General features: G+C 38.6%; 1 protein-coding gene across 1 annotated transcript; it reads right to left on the bottom strand.

Moving 5' to 3' along the window:
• Nucleotides 1-378: 378 nt before the first annotated feature.
• eci2 (enoyl-CoA delta isomerase 2) lies at nucleotides 379-10636 on the bottom strand. Its single transcript, XM_081352612.1, has 10 exons — nucleotides 10486-10636; nucleotides 9958-10120; nucleotides 8702-8800; nucleotides 5977-6159; nucleotides 5083-5152; nucleotides 4899-5001; nucleotides 4680-4800; nucleotides 4491-4580; nucleotides 3313-3456; nucleotides 379-1230 (listed from the first exon to the last, which is right to left on the bottom strand). Exons 1-10 carry the CDS (start codon nucleotides 10536-10538, stop codon nucleotides 1075-1077), a joined length of 1182 nt encoding a protein of 393 aa, XP_081208738.1. The 5' UTR covers nucleotides 10539-10636; the 3' UTR covers nucleotides 379-1074.
• Between the last annotated feature and the right edge of the window lie 11826 nt (nucleotides 10637-22462).

Here is a 22462-nt window from a genome sequence, read left to right as displayed (position 1 = left end):
TGTTTTTTTCTACTATGGAAGTCAATGAGTGCCATCTGATTACCAACATTTAAAACATTGTTTGTGTTCATCAGAAGAAAGAAACTCGTACAGGTTTGGCACAACTTGAGGGTGAGTAATGACAAAATCTTTGGGTGAACTAATTATAAGCGACGATTCCCTAAAGAAAAAAAGCCCGACCTTTAATGGGTGTGATCTGCCATCTGCTGGATTCACTGTGCAATGACCAGCAGTTCCAGTGTGAGTGATGCTGGTTTCAGATGGTAATACTATTGTAGTTGTTGATTATAATAGTCATATACAGTACCATTGCATCTACTTGGTATTTCAAGTAAACAATATGGTGCATGTCTAAAAAACGTGATATTTTGTCATATTATATCAAGTATATTGATAAAATGTAATGTCAGAGACTATAGAAAGTATTGAATGTATTCATACATCTGAAATGGAACATACAGTACTGAATTTTGGCCCTCAGATAAAAGAATACAGTCACGCTTTGTAATGGGTGGCATTAACTACTATGTACTTAACCATTTGATACATACAATTTACTACTTATGCACATAATGTTGGTGCATTGTAATTACAATTAAAGTACCTGCATTTAATTAACATGTCAACCATACTTACACTAAACCCTTTTCATTAGCAATAAATGTGTGAAGTTTCCTAGAAAAATTTCTTTAATCTTTTACACAGTAAATCCATGGTTTTGTATTTAATGTTAGTACACAGTAGGTCACGTAATATAAAGTGTGACTATTTTATACAAATTAATTCACCTTAGTAAGGCACTGACTGTTACAACCTACTAAGTGCACATCCGGTGGTACAGTACATGAAACAGGCGGTACTGTATATTACATGGTCTTCTAGTTAAAATGATACGACAGAATGACTAAAAATGTCTCACGGTGAATACATCATCCAACATTAACAAATCCTATGCAATTTTGGACAATGCACAATGTTAAGATTAGTTGGCTAGCCTTCCTGTTATTTGCAGCATGTCGGATTAACAGTAAAAGCTCCTGGATAGGCTGTATTCTCCTCATTGAGCGGCTCTCCTCAAAGTTTGGACTTGGCCTGGAAGAAGGTCATGATGGCCTGCATGCATTCATCTGAGAGCCAGCGCTCCACCAGCCTCTCCACCTCTGCGTCGTTCACAGCGCGAAGTTTCTCCTTCTCCACCCCGCGGATCAGCTGCTTCGACAGAGCCAGAGACTGAAGGGGTGTGAGAAGATGACCATGATGAGCGCAGACATGTGACTACAGTGTTTTAGAACACAAGTGAAATGTATTGCCTTTTTGAGCAAATTTTGTTATCATCCAACACGATCCTTTAACCGAAGAATGATAATAGTCATTTTTTAACACTATTAGGGTACAACATGTCTAAAGGCACACCATAAAATATTTTGCTTTCACTACTCCCATAGTTTATGATTGCAGAAAAAAATCTGTGTTTGTATTGAACATAGATGGAGCAACAGATTTTGTGTGAAATGTTTCACTGGTCTCTTGTCTAGTATTGTCCCCGTTACCACTGTTTGGTGAGTTTAAGTCAAGTTTATGTTCATGTTCACGTTTGTATTTAATAAAACTGCACATGGGTTCAGCTGCAACCTGCCTCAGATGACTTTTGTGACAAGTATTTTCATTTTAAAAAATATAGAAACAAATTATTTAAAAAAGTAAAGATTCTGAAAGCATTGAAGAAGATCCCATAATTTAATATAGATTTACAGTGGTAACAAATAAATATATTTTATCATATGATTAATATAATATTTCATCATATTATAATCATTTGATATATGACATTTACCACCTGCATCTAACCATGTGATTCCATACTTTCCAGACTCAAATTTCCAAACTCCTGTAGATTTTCAGACCATTTTCAAAGTGCCCTTATTATGCTTTTTTGAATATTCCCTTTCATGCAATGTGTAATTCTGCAAAGTTCTGAAGACGAAAGAGCATGCGACAAATAAAGTAATTGTTTCTCAAAAGAAAGAATCGACACTGAACAGCCTAAACAAGTCATCAGGAATTCGAATCCCACTTCCGTGACGGCTGCACGTCACTGGGTAACACATTTGCCTAATGCCCACCTATGTTGTTGACTCAACAAATGGAAAGTCAGCCAGCTGTTTATTATCATGTTAATTATTGTGCCTTTTGCCCTCACAACAGGGGTGCCTTTTACCCCAAATACCAATCTTCCGTTATTGAAAAACTGTTGCTTTAATTACCCTGAACAAAACTATAAAATAATTAAGAAGACCTTTGTTTCTAAATATATTCAATGATTTTATTGATTCTACAAAAATCTACAACATTTAAAAAAAAACATCAAATCAGGGCCAGAGTGGGGCCACTTTTCAGCCCGGGAGTTTCAGGCCCAAGACCGGCCCACTTTTTCCATGGTGGAATTCCAAATTAGCACTTTTTCCAAATTGGATAAATGAAGCAACAGTTCAGCTCGTACTATTGTGTAGTTTGTATTAATACCATGGTTCAACAAATAATGTAAAGGTTAAATAATAATTTACTTAGACTTTATAAGAAGCAATTGCGACTTTATTTCACGCAATTCTGACTTTATATCTCTCAATTCTGAGAAATAAAGTCAGAATTGTGAGATGTAAACTCGCAATTGTGAGATAAAAAGTCGCAATTATCTTTTAAAATGTTTTATTCTGTGGCGGAAACAAGCTTCCATACCTCCTGGTTTCTTCCTCACACCCATCCTCCCTGACGCGTACCGTTACGGTAGGGCCGGCCCAGCTATCGGTAGGCTGTGCCGCGGTAGCCTACTCCTGAGAAAACGTTTTGGAAAAGACGGACTATGGACCCAACCAACTCTATAGGAGGGGAGGGGAGAACTCCCTCTCATGGTATAACCCATGCAGAGGCTGCGCGCTGCGGTGTCAGAATGCGGAACGTGTGTAGCCTAATGTAACTAACATGACAAATATGAAAAAAATAAAATAATAATCCTCGACCGGCCCAAAAGTGAAGCAGCCCACCGGGAATTCTCCCGATTCTCCCGATTACCCACCCCGGGCCTGCATCAAATATTATATTAAATTAGCGCAGAATCAACTTTGCACTGTTGTCCATGATCACATCAAGGATCAGACAAATTTCCACGTGCATCTTGGAAAGCAGATGTTTTGGAAGGTGCTGTGGCCATTTTGTGGTTTAGAGGAAAATAAAATCAAAGGCGTCTTTTACCCCCGCCTCCTCCTTTAGCCCCGTTGTACCCTATATCACATATGAAGCAGTCTGAGCACTCACGTTCTTGGGCAGTTTGGCGTAGGCCTTCAGTCTGGTCCACACTTCGCTCTGGAAGGAGCTTTCAGGAAAGACCTCAGTCACCAGACCCACTTCACAGGCCTGTGTGGCCGTCAGCTTCTTATTAAACAACAGCATCTCGCTAGCCTGGAAAGAAAGGACACAGAGGACAGTCATACAGAAAACTGTAGAGAAGTGTGTCATTTCTGTTGCTTACTGATTCTCTAATCCCTATATAGTGCATGGCAGTTGACGGCACTATATAAGCAAGAAGTGAACGAAACGAAGCGAGGAATTCGGACACTGACGCATTACATCAGAGAGCTGTCGCTGAAACTTTGTCACATACATTTATCCTACATGTAGATAACAGTCATACTATGCATTCCTCCATGCCAGCTGTGTGTATTGTATTCATTTTTAGTATCTTTAACTTTCCTGTCCAAGCACCTTTTAAGACATAATGATAATGTGTGTTTAGCACCGTCACCTGACCATTATAATAAGATTAATTCATTAAAGAATACCTTTTTTCTTGTTTAATTAATTCTGACATGATATTCGACCACGGCTGTTTTTCGTGACTTTAAAATTGGGTATCGGCACGCAGGCAGCAACGCTGATAGCTATTCATCAAGCTAAAAGTGTGTTGTTTTAATAAGGCTTTGTGTCAGGTGAAAAATCTATTAATTAACGGCTGAAATCTTGTGTTACTCCTGACATTGTTTTGACGGGACGGGAGTAGATTCCAAAAAACCTGGAATCGAATAAATAAACCTGGAAAACACCCATAAGTATTAGTATTTTAGATTTACAGTTGTGCAATAAAATACAATTATTATTATTATAAATAAATAAAAATGGTTTACAATTAAAAGTTAAAATACACAAATTTCTTATATTGTTTATTTTATTTGATAATATTATAGTCAAAATAATCATAACATATTTGACAAATTTTGGACAAATCTGGAGCTTTTTTTTCTCTCTGCATTTTAAAATCGCAAATGCAGTTTTTATCAGAAAAATTGCAGTCACATTTTCCCCCTAATCATGCAGCCCTATGTACATCAGTGCTGTGCTCTCAGTTGATTACAATAATGAAATGCAATTATTATTAACACAATATTTTTAGTAGTCAACCGATTAATCTCAAGTTTTCTTTGTGTGGATATGCATACCTTTGCTGTGCCCATAATTTTGGGGAACAGATATGAAGAGCAGCCCTCCGGACTCTGACCCAGCTGACTGAAGGGTGTGTGAAACGTCGCCTACAAACAAAACACAGCCAAAATACAGATATATATATATATATATACATACAGTTAAACAAGCAAATATCATTGATATACTGACGGAAAGCAGCTCACCCTCTCTGTGGCATAAACAACATCGAAAAGTCCCAACAGGGTGACTGACACACCCACCGCCGGGCCGTTTATCACTCCAATCAGAGGTTTGGGGAAGTCAATGTACGCATTCACGTACCTCCTAAAACAACACAAGCACACGTGTCCATCATGACATCCCTCAAGATAAAAAGGAGTTTAAACTGGTTTCAATTTACAATGAAGCAAAATAGACTTTACCTCAGCAACTCCCCAGATTGTTTAGCCAAGTCCTCCACTCCACCCTCAGGGATCTTTGTGAAGTTGTTCAGGTCGTTTCCACTGCAGTAAAAATCCCCATTACCTTCAGAGTCAATAAGAGGAGGGTGAGAATGATCTGCAAACGCTGGATCTCATGAGGACTGCCCGAAGCAGAGTACTTCACCTGTTATCACTGTAATGACAGAATCGTCTTTCCCAGCAAGATCCAAAGCCTCAATCAGCTCATTGTACATCTACAGGGTGAAAAACAAAACAAAAAAAACAAACACATTTTTTATAAAAATGTCGAAACTTTAGTAACGGTAGTTGACTAAAACCAGAAAAAAAATATTTTGTTAATTAAAATTAAGCTGGAATACAACAAATATGAGTAAAAAAAACTTAAATGAAAATTAGAAATGCTGCCTGCCTTTATTTTAACTGAAATAAAAGTTTACACCGAAGTACTAAAATTAATACTGAAATAAAAATAAAGCTAAATAGAAATACAAAAAAAAAACTTAAAAATAAAATTAATGAAAAATTAAAACTAAAAGCTTAATTAATTAAAATATTAATAAATACTACAATAGTATACGGATAATATCAAAATAACACTGCTAACTATCAGGGTTATTATAGTTAACTAAAAAAAAAATTGTGATAAAATACACTTAAATAAAATAAAATACTTATTTTAGCTAGTTGCGTCAACATTTTTTATTTTCATTTAGTTTAACTTGATCTACTAAAATAACTAAAACAAAAATTAATAAAAGCTACATAGACAAAATTACTAACATTTAAATTAAAATCTAAACACAAAATATTAAAAAAACAAAAATAGTATTTCAATAATATTAAAATAACACTACTAAGCTAATGACAAAAGCAAATAGTAAATTTAATATTTTAGTAATGTTAAAATGTCATTGTTACACGACTCTCCGGAATACTTTTGATTGGTCAATCGTTGCATTCTTCAGTCAATTATTGATGTATAATATGACCGTTGATGTATTAGTTTGAAACCCTGAAAATGTAAAAAAAGAGTTTTATGATCCAAAGCGATTGTGACCTCTACAGTGATGGCGTTTTTCTTCTCGGGTCTGTTGAGGCGTATGGTGGTGATGTTGTTCTCTGTGGTGACCAGCAGGGTCTGGAAGGCCTTCGAGCTCCCGGTCGTCTGAGCCGCCACTGCAGGAGCTTCTGATCCCACCAGAGACTCGATGAGATCCACGTACTGCTGCCTGGCCTCCTCCTGACACATGGAGCACACGAGGATCACATGATGAAGCGGTTCACGTTCACCAGCTTTTATACAAGGCTTTATTTAGAGGTCTGCAGGGCTATTAGGTCCAAGCCTGAACCTTGTCCCCTGACCAACATTTAAGATGTAAAGACCAACCTTTTTTTTTTATCTGATAAAAATGACCAAAATTAAAGGGATAGTTCGGCCAAAAATGATATTTAACCCATGATTTACTCACCCTCAAGCCGTTCGAGATCCATATGTCAATCATTTTTCAGACGAACACATTTTCAGTTATTTTAGAAAATGTCTTAGATCTTTCAGTGGTTATAGTTATGGGGTCCACTCCTTCAAGTCCCAAAATGTGCATGCATCCTTCACAAAAGTAATCCATCCGGCTCCAGGGGGATAAACGAAGGCCTTCTGAGGGTAATCCGTGCGGTTTTGTCGTAAAAATATACATATTTAAAACTTTATAAATGAAAATATCTTGCTTCCAGCAACAGTCGACGCGTGTTCATGGGAGATGGATGCCGGTGTATGACGTGGACCCCATTACTTCACATTATAACCACTGAAAGATCTAAGACATTTTCTAAAATAACTGAAAATGTTTTCGTCTGAAAAATGATTGACATATGCATCTTGAACGGCTTGAGGGTGAGCAAATCATGGGTTAAATATCATTTTTGGCCAAACTATCCCTTTAAAGATAAATAGAAGTATTTTTGAAAAGCTAGTAAAAAGTGACCAGATTCAGATTGTTTTATTTAGTGCCGTGTCAGCATTCAAAGCTATTTTCATGGCAAAAATTCTAATTACAAAAAGACAAATATCATATAAATGTAAGAAATTGTAGTCTGCCTCGACCCCGATTCCACTCCAAAATATAATTTAGAATGAGCTCAACCCCAAAATGGCTTAATTATCATAGAGATGAAAGAAAGTCAAGTTATATTGTCTCTTCACCATTTGGGTTGATCACATCCTGAACAAATGGTGGTCAATTGTAGAATGGGACTGGGTGTGGGACACAGAGAACCTTCTCAGACAATGGGGTGTCACAACTTCATTAACATACAGACCACAGCTGTTATAACAAGAGCAACTTCATTTACTTTAAAGCAGAACTCCGGTCAATTTTAACATTGAGCTCATTTTTTTAACATCATTTTTATTAATATCTTTCACATCTACTGCAGTCAGATTCACCCGTGATCACTCTGAAGGAATCACTCACATTAGCTGTGCACTTGTAATGACACATCAAGGATGTTAAGAGGCTAAAAGCAGGTTTAGTACTTGCCCTATTGAAGTCAACAGGGTGCAAATTTTAAAAATAGAATAACTCGTGTAGGCAACACCGATTTTTGTTGTTGTTCTCTGTATTGACAGCACTCCAAATGTACAAAAAAATGAGCTCAATGTTAAAATTGACTGGAGTTCTCCTTTAAGAACAGGATCAAAGGTTTAAGATTGGGATGTTCTGGGTTCATTCTGACGCCGGTGAACCCAAGGTGCTTCGTGTACCTTGCCACTGCTATTGCTGTAATAAACTTCATTTTCATGATGTCCACATCATTTTTTTTTACAACAATAAAAACCAAACAAACAAAAACAGCAAGTCCTATTATACAAGATTTTTTAAATTAACATATGATAAAAGAATCCAAAACCTTTTCAGGCATAATCTTACTAAATAAGTCCTTAAGTGAAACAAGTGACCAAAATTAAATAGAAATTTTTTTATAAAAAGCTAAAAAGTGACCAAAATTAAAGATAAATAGAAATAATTTTAAAAGCTTTTTAAAAATGCCATAAATGTTTTAACTAAGACTAGTATAATATCACTGCTCCTTTTATTGACTTGTTCTTTATGAGTGTTTATGTGAGTTACATTAAAATACAACATATTTATGATAATTCTGTTTTGATAATTTTATTACTGTTTTTGGTAAAACTTCATTTTAAGGTGACGTAGTTACACTACATGTACTTACTATAGTAATAACAGTAAATTATGCATAATTACAAAGCAACTCAACCAAATCCTAATCCTATAATATGTACATGTAGTTGATTTTAATATAAATCAGTACATATTTGAGTAAGCACAATGTAACTACATCACCTTAAAATAAAGGGTAACACTTTATTTTACAGTGTCCTTGTTGCATGTTACATGTACTTACCATAGTAATAACAGTACAGTAAATTATGCATAATTACATGCAATTAACCCTCAACCAAATCCTAATCCTACCCTAACCCTATACTAAGTACATGTAGTTGCTTAATAGTACTCAGTATTTAAATATATAATTACACTGTAACAATGACACCTTAAAATAAAGTGTAACCAAATAAAGTGTAACCTTGTTTTAATTTTTTTTACATTATCATTAAAATAATTGATTTTGTAATTAATTACACATTTAAACCTGTAGTAATACATGAAAAGCTGATCCAAAATTGGGCCAAATAACTTTAATTTGGTCTTTAGTGAAAAATAAAAGACAGAACTCATGAATGTTGCTGTGTTTGCTCTCACCTGTGACACGGACCCCAGACTCTTCCATGCGTCCCATTTCGCTTTGTTCACAAAGTCCAGCATGCCGGGTTTGGGGCTGTTGCAGGGTCCTTGCGTGGCCTGAGCGTTTACAAAACAGAGATGAGAGATGAGGAAAAACTAGAGGATGTCAATGAAAACTCTTACTAATAGTTTAGTTCAGTAAATGTATGCCTACAGGAATCAATTCAGTTGATATTGTTGATAAATTGTTGATATATATATTGTTGATATAGTTGATATATCATTGTCACATGATCCTTCAGAAATCACTCTAATATGATGATTTGATGCTCAATTATTATTACGGAGTGGCTTTTTAACACTAACTCCGCCCACTAACGTCTGAAAAATGACTGGAGGCGCTTGATTAACAACAGTAGCAATAGTAGTTCGAAACCGCCTTTTGCCGAACTTGCTCTACTCCTTTTTCCCATCACACATCAGATTGAAAAGGCATTTATTTCGAATAAAAATAAAGAAAATATTCGAAAAGTGGATATAAAGTGTCTATCGTGTGTTTAATAATAAAGTGTGTGTCAGTCAGGGTTGGTGTAGGGAGGGATTTATTGTCCCAATAAGGCACCATCCATTTATAATTTGAAAAATATAATAATTTACACTATGTTATTATTGCATACCTTTTAATGTACAACAACACTGGGGTGCATATAGTATTTGCCACTGTTTATGAGTAATAATAGCATCAAACTACTATTTACTCTTATTGGAAAGAAAATATTGCTATTTTTACATTGAATAAATAAAACATCTATTGCTATTTGCACTTAGTGTAAATAGCATCTATCACTAAAAAAAAATGCTCAATTATTACTAATGATTCTTCTTATTATCAATGTTGAAGTTTTTGCTGCTTGAAAACCATGACACATTTTTTTCCAGGATCCTTTGATCAATATAAAGTTCATAAGAACAGCATTTATTTGAAATATATTTTTTTTCTGTAAAATTATAAATATCACTTTAGATACATTTGAATGCATCATTGCGGGATAAAAGAATTAGTTTCTAAAACAACAAAAAACTAATCTTACTGACACCTCTGAACAGTAGTTTACTGAAACACACATTTCATGAGAAATGGAAAAAGCAGGAAATTGAACAAAATTATCTCTGATGCATAACCGTTTAATACTTTATTGGTTATATAGCCTTTTTCTGCCCCATTACTGAAGCCATGCCAGTCAAGAGCAGGGAGTTGTTGGTCAGTTTCTCACCTGTTTAAACAGTGCATAGATCTTGAGTTTGACTTGATTCCCGGGATCCTTTTTCAAAGTGCCCAGTTTTTCTTTGGCCGTGTTGAACTCTTCTACGGAAGCTCCCATAACTGAAGCGGTGCTGTGCAGCTGAACACACGGTATGAATGCAGCTCTACTCGCTCTGGAGATACATAATAAACATAATATCACAGTTTAAGCAAAGCACAGTCAGAACTACACTTCAGGGTCCAATATTAATGCGCGCGCATTCATGAGTGTGCGCGCGCGCCTGGCCTGTGTGTAAAGTGTGTGAGAGGTGAAGATGTGACACCATGTAGGTAAAGGTCAGAGCGAACACAAGGTAAACACAAAGTACAGGACTATTTCTATGGCATATCACAAGTTGATTTGCACAGTTATGTCCATAACAATACTACAAGTTACGTTACATCTGCAGATTATAATATAACGTTACGCATCTAGGGTCTGAATCTACTCGAAATAAACGCTCAGTTTCACACATCATATCTGTAATAAAGCTCTTACCGGGTAAATCGGTGAAATCTCCACGGCGAGATGAGTTTGATCAGAGCAGCCATAACCCTGACGAGCACTGATGATCAAAGTTTATGTACACAATAAGCAGCTGATGGTCGGCGCTGCTGTCAATCATCTGTCAGTTCTTCTGACCCCGCCCACTAAATCGCGTATCAGCCAATCAGACGTAATGCTTTTCTCACTCGCTAAATAAAATGCAGAAATGGATCTGTTCAGAAACAGTTACTGCCGCCTCCTGGGTGGAGGGTTTGCCAGATAGTTCCTCATTAGTTGACTGAATTTTAGTTTGCAGGAAATAATTTACAAATATTATTCTTATTTAAGAGGGATTTGCACTGGACATTTGACTCAAATCCATGATTCCGTTCTTGGTTTTTCAAATCAACCCTAGATGGCAGCAGAACTAGACTAGGCTACAAGTGGCACTGCCATGCCCCTCTTGCAGGAACAAAACCTCTAGTAGTGTATGTATGATGAAATTAAAATGAAAGACAACTCATATACTGTATAACCAATAAATATTTTGTAAAGGAAATAGTTTTATACATTCAAGCACTAAATCAATTCATACCATGATTTGTCTGAAGACTCGTATGATTGCCTAGAAAGAGTTCAATAAAACCGTAGTTATACATTCACACACATCTGTTCAAAAAATTTGGGGTTGGTAATAGATTTGCTTATGTTTCTGAAAGAAGTCTTACGCTCACCAAGGCTGCATTTGTGATAAAAATAAAAATACAGAAAAAACAGTGAAATATTATTACGATTTAATATAACTTTTTTTCTATTTTAATATATTTTAAAAATGTAATTTATTCCTGTGATCAAAGCTGAAGACTGGAGTAATGATGATGAAAATTCATCGTAAAATGATCCTTCAGAAATCATTCTCATATGCTGATCTGCTGCTCAAGAAATATCTCAGTTTATTATCAGTGTTGCTGCCTTTTTCTTTGATGATTATAATGTTCAAAAGAGCAGCATTTATATGAAATGGAAAGCTTTTGTAACATTCTTTCTGTACTATAAGTTTTGACACTTGTGGTCAATTTAATGTATTCTTGCAGAATAAAAGTATTAATTTCCAGACCTGCCAACCTGTACGCATTTTGCGTAGCGGATACGGGAACACCTGTTCAATTTCACATTAATGCAATTATCTAATCAACCAATCACATGGCAGTTGCTTCAATGCATTTAGGGGTGTGGTCCTGGTCAAGACAATCTCCTGAACTCCAAACTGAATGCCAGAATGGGAAAGAAAGGTGATTTAAGCTATTTTGAGCGTGGCATGGTTGTTGGTGCCAGACGGGCCGGTCTGAGTATTTCACAATCTGCTCAGTTACTGGGATTTTCACACACAACCATTTCTAGGATTTAAAAAGAATGGTGTGAAAAGGGAAAAACATCCAGTATGCGTCAGTCCTGTGGGCGAAAATGCCTTGTTGATGCTAGAGGTCAGAGGAGAATGGGCCGACTGATTCAAGCTGATAGAAGAGCAACTTTGACTGAAATAACCACTTGTTACAACCGAGGTATGCAGCAAAGCATTTGTGAAGCCACAACACGCACAACCTTGAGGCGGATGGGCTACAACAGCAGAAGACCCCACCGGGTATCACTCATCTCCACTACAAATAGGAAAAAGAGGCTACAATTTGCACGAGCTCACCAAAATTGGACAGTTGACGACTGGAAAAATGTTGCCTGGTCTGATGAGTCTCGATTTCTGTTGAGACATTCAGATGGTAGAGTCAGAATTTGGCGTAAACAGAATGAGAACATGGATCCATCATGCCTTGTTCCCACTGTGCAGGCTGGTGGTGGTGGTGTAATGGTGTGGGGGATGTTTTCTTGGCACACTTTAGGCCCCTTAGTGCCAATTGGGCATCGTTTAAATGCCACGGCCTACCTGAGCATTGTTTCTGACCATGTCCATCCCTTTATGACCACCATGTACCCATCCTCTGATGGCTACTTCCAGCAGGATAATGCACCATGTCACAAAGCTCGAATCATTTCAAATTGGTTTCTTGAACATGACAATGAGTTCACTGTACTAAACTGGCCCCCACAGTCACCAGATCTCAACCCAATAGAGCATCTTTGGGATGTGGTGGAACGGGAGCTTCGTGCCCTGGATGTGCATCCAGTGGTGTAGTGCAGGGTATACGCAGGTATACGGCGTATACCCACTTCTTGTTCAGTCGGCATTGGGTATACCCACTTCTAAATCCCCTCTGATGTGCGTGTGAAAACACCCAGTCAGGGTCGTACCCACCATTGAGGTCCCCGAGGTCCGGACCTCAGTAATTGTTTTTAGTTTAGCCTATATAATGAAAGTTGTGAAATAATTGCCTACTATTAACTCTAATTTGGTGCTGCAATGATTTGCCCATCGCGACGATAACCGACCTTCTCATCTGAGCTGCTTCAGCACTCAAATATGGAAGGCATTTTCTGCCAAATTTAAATAAATAAATTAAATTATTAAAATGAAAATTAAAACCAGACTACAGATGGTGGACAACCAGAATGCCTATTACCGCCGCGCCAGCTGCAAAAATAAACCAGCCGCATTTCAAAGTCGTTCCCGAAATGACCGCCAGGTGGCGCAAAGGGACATTGTGCAAAACAGCAGCAATTGCCGTATTTTAAAATGTAAGTGGGTTAAATATAAAACCCTAAGCCTAATAGGCATATTTTTCATATATATAAATAGGCCTATTAGGCTACAACAGAATAGAACCAAAGATAGAATCAATTTTAGAACTGAAAAAATAGAATCAAAAGTAAAAAAGAGAGACGATATTAGGAGCAATGACGCTGAATATTTTTACTATTCTATTGAGGCATAGATAAATGAAGAGCTCTCGTGAGCGATACAATTGCATAGTAATTTATAGTGATTTCAAAAGCAGTCCTTAAAAAAAAAAAACATGGAGTAGTGTGGCATAATTTTTGAGAGATTACGCGGAACGCGTTTTAGTTAAGATCCTGGTTTCAATGCCCTTAATGTATGTAGGCTAGGCTGCTTAAAAAAAATGTCACAACGCGTTTTGAGATTGTTTTGAATTAAACATTGAAGTTTAAAATGTAGTGTTTTGGCACACCAGGCCGAGTGGCGTTACGCATTGTTCAAAAATCAGGTTTTATTCTGGCATGTTGAATTGGCGTTAGATTTTTTTTTTTAGATTTAGATTTTAGATTTCCTTAGATTTATTTTTCTCATAACAGCTAAAATAACTTAATATATGCCTTGTCTTAATATGACCTACTTAATTTAGGCAATAGGCATATAATAGCCTATATAATAAATTAGCAAAACTTGGCCACTAAATATTTAATTTTCAATTATTTTAATTATCACAATTAAAGTTTTAATTTAATTAAATTGAACAAGCGCAACAATCAGCATTTAATCAAATATTCTAAAAGATGTATTATTAATAATAATAATGTTATTTCAACATAATATTTCGTTTTTTCGACATAATATGTGTGCGTGCAAGCAACAAGCAAGATGTGTATTTATCCGGTGATGCGTGCATTGATTTTTATCAATAAACTAGTGTTTTCTGACAGTGTCGACTGCAAAGATGAAGTTGACGATCGCCATATTTGTAGTGAACCCACCTAGAGAGAAATGCACATAAAGACATAATCAGCGAGTAGCCTTTTTCTTTTTGTTTTGAATTATTTCGTTTGAAGACATTTCAAGCTTTGTGTATTTGATGTATTTATCATGTCTGTGTGAGGCATACGCTGAGTTTCGTTAAGTTAGGAGGATGAGATGCGCTCCAGCTGACGTGCAATGCAAGTGACCGCGCGGGCGCCTCCATGATTAGTGTCTGTTATATTTGCTTCTCTTACTTATTAAATCCAGGCAAGGGTTGATGAAAAATTTATTAAAATTAAGATACAATTTATAGAAAACGAAATTCACTTTAAAGAAAGGTTTTCTACTAAACAAAACTTAATGAAGTGGTCAAAATCATGTCTGACCCACTCCATATCCATCTCTCGATATAATGCATCCTATCTTACTCGTGCTGTTCACTTTTCATATTCAACATAGATGGAAAAAAATAACATTAGAATATTTTAACAAATATGATACTAAATGAGATTATTTAATGGCTACAACAGTATAAGCCTATAGACTCTATTTGTACAAATTGCTGCACATTAATTTAATTAAATGAAACCTTGTAACGAATTCACACTGTAGGGTAGACTGTGTACAGTTGAGACACCTTAAATAACTTGCGTTCGCAGCAAACACAAGTTGTGATTTTTGCTGTGCACTTGTCAGCTGAAGGAAATATACCAGACCTCTTGGAACTTTAATTGAATACATAGCGTTGGTAAAGCATACTGAAATTACATCCCTACAAATTTATTAGGCCCTACTGAAAATAAATGTATCGAATTTAAGCAAAGTAGCCTAAATGTTAAGACTGTAAGCCCTTTGCTTTTTAGTAGCCTATAAAGGACTCTTATAGCCGACTTTGTGTTACTTTAATTTGTAGAGGATTTTTTTAACTCAAACATTAACACTGAAATAAATTAAACTAAATGATTGTAAAATTTTTGGCACACCACGACGAGTGGCGCTATGCATTGTTCTAAAGCCAGGTTTTATTCTGGCATGTTGAATTAGTGTTCGACAAACGCGGCGGCGCGTTCATTTGAATGAAGAGCGCTTCTCACTCTGCGAGCGAACACACACTGGAACGTTAGGCCATGGCGCATCGAGTGAATCGTGGCCGAGTGGTTGAACTTACGTTACGATCATTTAGATGACACGGGTTCGAATCCCGAACTTACTAGGACTACTGATTTTTTTATATTAGCCTATTAATGCATTTTATAGTCTATTGTTGACGCAGAGAGATTTGTCTAGTTCTAAAACATAGTTTTTTTTTTTTGCTTATAGTCTATTTACAAAATAAAATCACCATGCATTTCCATTTTACACTAAGGAGCAAATATTATACAATGACTTTAGCCTACTTCTGTAGCCTATAATAATTCCAATGGTAATTTCAAAAGCAGTTCTGTTCTGTTTTAAGTGTTTGGGCACACCACGACGAGTGGCAAACTCTTTGTTTTGTTTTGCAAACTCAGCTAGCCTGTGGGGGGTTTGGAGAAGGCAATAGATGCTTTATCGTGGGGGTGCAGGACAGAGGTGTTAATGTTCCTTCTTTCATATGGAGAGTGTCGGAGCCAGCCTGTTGAGCAAGCAAAGGCAAAATTCTTTTAAGGATTAATCTCAAAATCTCCAAAAGTCCATAGCCTATGTGCAGTAGGCCCTATATCTTATTAAATTATATATTGTAGTTTTATTGATTGTATTTAAAGGTTTTCCACACACAATTTCAATTTAGCAGATACAGAGCTCTTTAATTCGCGACCCACCTCGTTTTATTGTAAGGTGAATTCAGCAAGGCGTGTTGTATCTTTGAAGGAACAAAAGCTATTTGTTACAGTTTTTTCTTTCGTGATTTGTGTGGATGACACACAGCGACATATACAGTATTATCAGCTTTATGGTGTTTTTTTTTTACGCTGAAATGCTTAATTTCGAGAAAGACCCGCCGCGCGCAGTGAGGGAGACCAAACTTACTAAAAAAATACAGAGAGGCGAAGAAAAACGCCTGTTCTTAATTTATGTTGCTTTGAACTTTTTTCGTTTTGTACCGTTTTAATTTTTTAATTTAGCTGCAATTTCTTTGACAATAGAAATTTAAAATGTTGCAAGAATAAGATTCTGTGTTTCTTATTTTGCATCACAAAGGGAATAAAATCGCATCGATGCAACCCTGTTTAAATAAATAAACTTTCCCGACACTTTATTCATACCTTGAAATGTGCAATGGGTTTTCAAACTTAATTAATTTTCTTTTTCTTTTACATTTTCATTGTTTATTTTTTAATTGAAAGCAATACTGTACTGAAAGTATTTTTCTGATTTGTTCGATCTGTTTTGAAAAATGTCTTCCGTTGCTATGGCCAGGTATAACTGTCAGTCATCTCAATCTCGTGAATGATTCACACACACACAAAAATAATTTAGCAGATTAAAGACGAGCTTCATCATCTTCATTTTCTGGTGCAATCGGCTGACAGTCTTCCTTCATCTGATGTGTCGTCTTTGCAGCGGCTCAACTGGAATGTAGCAAATTGATGTTGTAATGTACAATTGATAATTAAACAAGATGATTGACTTTAATAAACAGATGCATATTTAAGCATCAAGAACGGAAAAACATAAATACTGTCGGCTACACTGAGATTCGATCTCAGATCGTTTGAAGCTTCGAGAGGCTATTGTTATTGCATTGACCACAGAGCTATCGTCTGAATAGCATAAGTAAACTATTTTCTCTGTTTTAAAAGTTTGTCATATTCTTTTTTATTTGTTTATTTTTTTAACATTGGCAATTTACTGTCTCGAAATTATGTGTCGAAAATTTTTTTAAAAAGTGTTTTTACAAGACATGTGCTGTTTGTTTGTTTATTTATTTATTTATTATTATTATTATTATGCAGATGTTAATTCAGCCATTCTGTTGGATAAAAATTGTCCCTAATGTAAAATGGAAATTAATGGTAATTTTATTTTATAAATATAAAATATTTAAAATAGGCTATGAGAAAAAAACAATAGGCCTAGGCTTTGGTGTAGCAATATTTTAGAACTATCAAATCTTTCTGCATTAATAATTGAAAAGGAGGATTGATAGAGATGTGTAGGTGGCTGGCTTGAAAACCAGTGGAGGTGTCGGTAAGAACAATCCAGTCTAGTCACTTCAATTACACGGCATCTTTCTTTATTAGGAATGTATGTGTGTGAGCGTGTGGTTTCTACAAGAACAGAAATACAATGTTTTAGTTCACAATAAACATAACATGAAATCAACATGAAATCCACTGGAAATAAAGGAATTTAAACAATACATGAAGTCATCTACTCATAATATAATCTCAGATACATATGTAAATAACTAAAGAACATGCCTAAGCAAGAAATACAGCAAAATAAACACATTTAGGATAAACTTAATACAGAATAATGATTAAGTGTCAAAATAAGCACTTACATGGTCAAATACACACACGCAGGGAAAAACAAAGGAAGAACTCAGTCCTCTGCACAGTGCATCCATGTGCACCAGAATGAAGGTGCTGTGGGCACAGGTGCAATTTATAAGGCCTGATAGTGTCCTAATTGGCTTGAGATTAGGTGGGTGGAGCTAAAACTTAATAGGAAAATTAACAAGCAAAGTGGGGTGTGGCACATGCTTGGCACCTTGACGCTTAGGGACACACAACTTCTCAACAGCCGCCCCCAAATTTGTATGGCAAATTTGATCAATCAGGGGAGATCAGGCAGGGCAGGAAGAGGAATGAGGCGGGCAATGGGCCTTGTATATGTCCTGTCCTTGACTTGGACATCAGCAACCCTACAACGGCCATCCTTGCTGGAATGAAGGGAGATGACCTTACCCACTGACCATTGGGATCTGGGAAGTTGAGGATCTAGTATTAGAACAACAGTGTTAGGTTGTAGGTTAGGATGATCTGTGCGCCACTTCTGTCTGGACTGGAGAGAGGGAAGGTAATTTCGAAGGAAATGGGCCCAAAAATGATCAGAAAGGATCTGGCTGTGACGCCATTGACGGCGACTGTGCAGCTCAGAGTCTGGATATGTAACCAGAGGAAGGGAAGCATCATGCCGCCCCATCAGCAGCAAGTTAGGGGTCACCGGGTCAGGGTCAGCAATGTCAGAAGACACATAGCCTATGGGTTTGGAATTTAAGATGCCTTCAATTTCAATCATTACTGTGCGTAATACCTCCTCACTGACAATTTGAGCACCGAGGGTAGTCTCCAGAGCGATTTTGATGGAGCGTATTTCACGCTCCCAGGTTCCACCAAAGTGAGGTGCGTATGGAGGATTGAATTTGAAGGAAATCCTCTGCTTAGCTAGAGCTTCCTGAAGGTCAGGGGTCAGGGATTGATAGGCATCAAGTAACTCTCTCTTACCGCCAATGAAGTTGGTACCTCTGTCAGAGAGTAGTTCAAATGGTTTACCTCTGCGAGCAATAAAGCGCCTGAGCGCCATCAGGAAGGAGTCTGTATTTTATGTGACTGAGTAGATCAAGATGCACGCACCTAGTCGTCAGACATTTGAAAATTATTCCCCACCTTTTCTCAGCTCGTCTGCCAATCTTTACTGTATAGGGCCCGAAACAATCCATCCCAGTGGAATAGAATGGAGGTGTGTTCAGGCGAAGGCGAGCGGGAGGGAGATCCGCCATTTGGGGAATAATAGGATGTGCTCGGAACTGTTGGCATTTCGGGCATCTATGCTGATATTTTTTTACTGCCTCACGACCCCTCAGGATCCAGTACCGCCTCCTTAACTCAGCGAATAGCCTCTCTCGCCCAGGATGTTGTAAGTGGTCATCACAATCCTTAATTATAAGCGTTGTGATTGGATGGGCAGGGTCCAGGACTACTGGATGAATGGCATCAGGGGGTAGATCACTACTTCGCCGTAACCTTCCGCCAACTCGAATAAGCCCTGATGCTGGGTCTAGCTCTGGGGCAAGGGAGAGTAAACGGCTTGAAGGAAGAAGGGGCTTTTGGGTTTGAAGGCAGGCTAAATCATCCCTGAAGGAATCCACCTGGGCTTGTCTTAGGATGGCTGTCTCTGAATCACGATAGTTTTCTGCTGATGGAGGCTTTGCCGCTCCATGAAGAGATGCGGCCATGCAGTCAAGGAGATCTTGGAGGGTGGCAAATTGACTAGGGTCAGGGATGGAGGGGTATGGACTGAGAGATACAGCACCACAGAAGCTGGGCTTACGGCACTCTTCAGCATCATCAGACTGATCTATGACAGGGCTAGTGGGCCACAGTTCGGGGGATTGAAACATGAAGGCAGGTCCTTGGTTCCACCTGCAGGGCCTACTAAGTTCAGCAAGTAGCTTTCCTCTAGTTAGGTCGTCCGCTGGGTTGTTCTTAGAATCCACATAACACCACTCCTGGCCTTTAGTGAGCTCCTGAATCTCAGCTACCCTGGTTCCAACGAAAACTTTGTAACGGCAAGAGTCAGAGGTGAGCCAATGGAGTACAGTGGTAGAGTCAGTCCACAGAATAGTCTTTCTGATATGGAGGGTGAGCTCTGTTTGGAGGAGACTGAATAGCTGAGCTCCTATGAGGGCAGCACATAATTCAAGTCGTGGAATGGAAAGTTGTTTTTTGGGAGCAACGCGGGACCTCGCCATGAGAAAGGACACATTCCCTTGCTGCTGACAATCTTCTGTGCGCATGTAGGCAACCGCACCATAGGACTTCTCTGATGCATCACAGAAGATGTGGAGGTCTTGAGTGGTTAAGGAGGTGTCTACTGAATGAGGTGTGAGGCAGCGAGGCAAAGTGATGGTGGAGAGGTTAGGAAGTTCATTCTCCCATGAAAGCCAGGCTTTTAAGAGATCATGAGGGAGATTAGGGTCATCCCATTCTCGTGCCTTTCCCCATAAGTGCTGGACGATGATTTTGGCTCTTGTGGTGTAAGGGAGGATATAGCCAAGAGGATCATACTGGCTAGCAAGGACTCTGTAAATATGACGCATAGTTGGAGTAGTAGATTCAATGGCTCTGTGCCTGTATCTGAGAGTATCTGTATGGCAGTTCCAGAGGAGGCCTAGAGTAGACTCTAAGGGATCAAGAGAAGGATGGTGTGATAACCAGAGCTCTGTCTGTTCTGACCTGGCTTCAGGAGGGAGGTGACAGATGACCTGAGGATCATTACTGGCCCATTGTCTGATTTCGAAGCCACCAGAGGAGAGGGTAGTGCGTAGGCTATTAAGGAGATCTTTGGCTTCCTCTGGAGTGGGGAAACTCTGTAAACAGTTATCCACGTAGAAATTACTGTGTATGGAACTGTGAATGCACTCATCTGCCTGAGCATCTTTGATGATCCTCTGGAGGATGTAAATGGCACAGCAAGGGCTTGAGGTTGTGCCAAAGGGGAGGACTTGCCATTCATACACAGTTGGGGGAACTTTACAGTCCAGGTCACGCCAGAGGAATCGCAGGAGAGGTTTATCCTGGGGTAATAGGCGCACCTGGTGAAACATTGATTTAATGTCTCCACTGATTGCAATCTTGTGCTGCCTAAAACGGAGCAAAACTCCAAGGAGGGAAGGCCCGAGGATTGGTCCAGGAAGTAACTGCGAGTTCAAACACTGATTTCGGAAGGAGAAGGAGCAATCAAACACAATGCGATCTTTACCATTGTGATGCACATTGTGGTGGGGTATGAACCAGGACTCAGGAGTATCTTCTATTTCAGAGGATGACAACTTTTTGACATACCCAGCATTAACTAATTTCTGGATCTCACCAGTATAGTTCTTTGCCTGTTGTGGATTTTGAAGGAGTCGCCTTTCACAGCTGCGGAGACGGGAAATTACTGCCTCCTTGGGGGCCTTCAGAGGGGGCCAGGGGTCTACACGGAGGAGGGGTGCTGCATATCGTAGAACGCCGTCAACAGGTGTCCTGATAGTTTGGGTCTCAAGCTGGTGCATTGCCTCTTGATCCTGTTTGGACCGAACCACTGCTTTCATGCTTCTCTGTGGTAACGCATCAATCTGCCATAGTTTCTGAACATTATGGTGGATGTCATCAGGTGGGCATTTAAAGGAGATATAATGAGAACAAGTAGAAGATAAGCTAGAAAGATCTCTTGCAGGACCCTGCAGTGTCCAGCCGAGCCGGGTCTTGATTGCTACAGGGGATCCAGGAGGGCCTAATTTGACAGGTTGTGTTGGGATGATAAGGTGTGTATGATCAGCTCCTATAAGGAGAAGTGGCCTTACTCTATTAAGCTGTTTGAGAGGGAACTGACGGAGATGTGAGTAGCGCCGCTGGAGGAATTTCACCGGGTGAGAATGTTCTGACAAGGATAGTTGTTCAGCAGTGAAGGCTTGACTGATGACATAGGACTTATTAGGATGCACTTTAGGAATAAGGGTGAAGGATACAGAAGCTCCATTAAGAGTCTGAACATCCTGTCTCACGGTTCTCAGCTGTAGACTCTCAGATTTACCTTTTAGCTGAAGTGTTTGGGCAGCAGGGTGAAGGAGGATTGTTCTTTCGGACCCATCATCCAGTATGGCATAAGTGTCTAAGGATCTGTCTCCACTGCGCAGGGTCACTTCAACTACCTTCAGTAGTACTTTATTGCAGTCACTAGGGTGGTCAAGATATAGATTTTGCACTTGCCTCTGATTAACGTTGCATAGGATGTGTAGGTGTTTCCCATTACACTGGCTGCAGCGTCCTTTCAGGTTACATTGGGTTGTAAAGTGATCTCGTAAACATCGCCAACAACGTCTCTGTTCCTTGATCCAATTAGTTATCTGGTCTTTGGTGAGCTGGAGGAAATCACCACACTTACTGACATGATGTTCAGTAGAATTGCAGTAAGCGCACACTGGATAGGATTCAGCCAAGTTGTTAGGAGGCTGAATTACTTTCGGTGAGAGAACTTGGGCTTTGGAGGAGGTCATATGAGAGGAGGTTTTAATACCATGGAGTATGGTTGTACCTCTTAATGGGTGAGGAGGTGGAGGAGGCCTCTGCCGGATAGGCTGAAAGGTCCTTTCTCTCCTAGGCTGGCAGCGGGCTTCTTGTTGTAGCCAGTTGGAAAAATCTAGGAGGTTATAGGAAAGGGAACCTGGTCTACTCAAGCATATCCATCTCTTAAACTGACAGAACTGCTCATGGGGAAGTTTCTCTAGAAGTCGCTCAACATGTGAGCCACAGGTAAGCTCAGAGAGACCCTCAGGGCCCATGGATTGAAGGAGGCCTACTAATGCTTGCACTCGAAGAGAAAATTGGTCCAAGCCTCTACCATCACCTGTACGAATAACAGGCATCTCCA

This window comes from Scardinius erythrophthalmus, assembly GCF_964197995.2.
Source record: "Scardinius erythrophthalmus genome assembly, chromosome: 22".
NCBI lineage: Eukaryota > Metazoa > Chordata > Actinopteri > Cypriniformes > Leuciscidae > Scardinius > Scardinius erythrophthalmus.
Note: the sequence above shows the minus strand (reverse complement) of the source record. Positions and strands in the feature narration are given on the sequence as shown.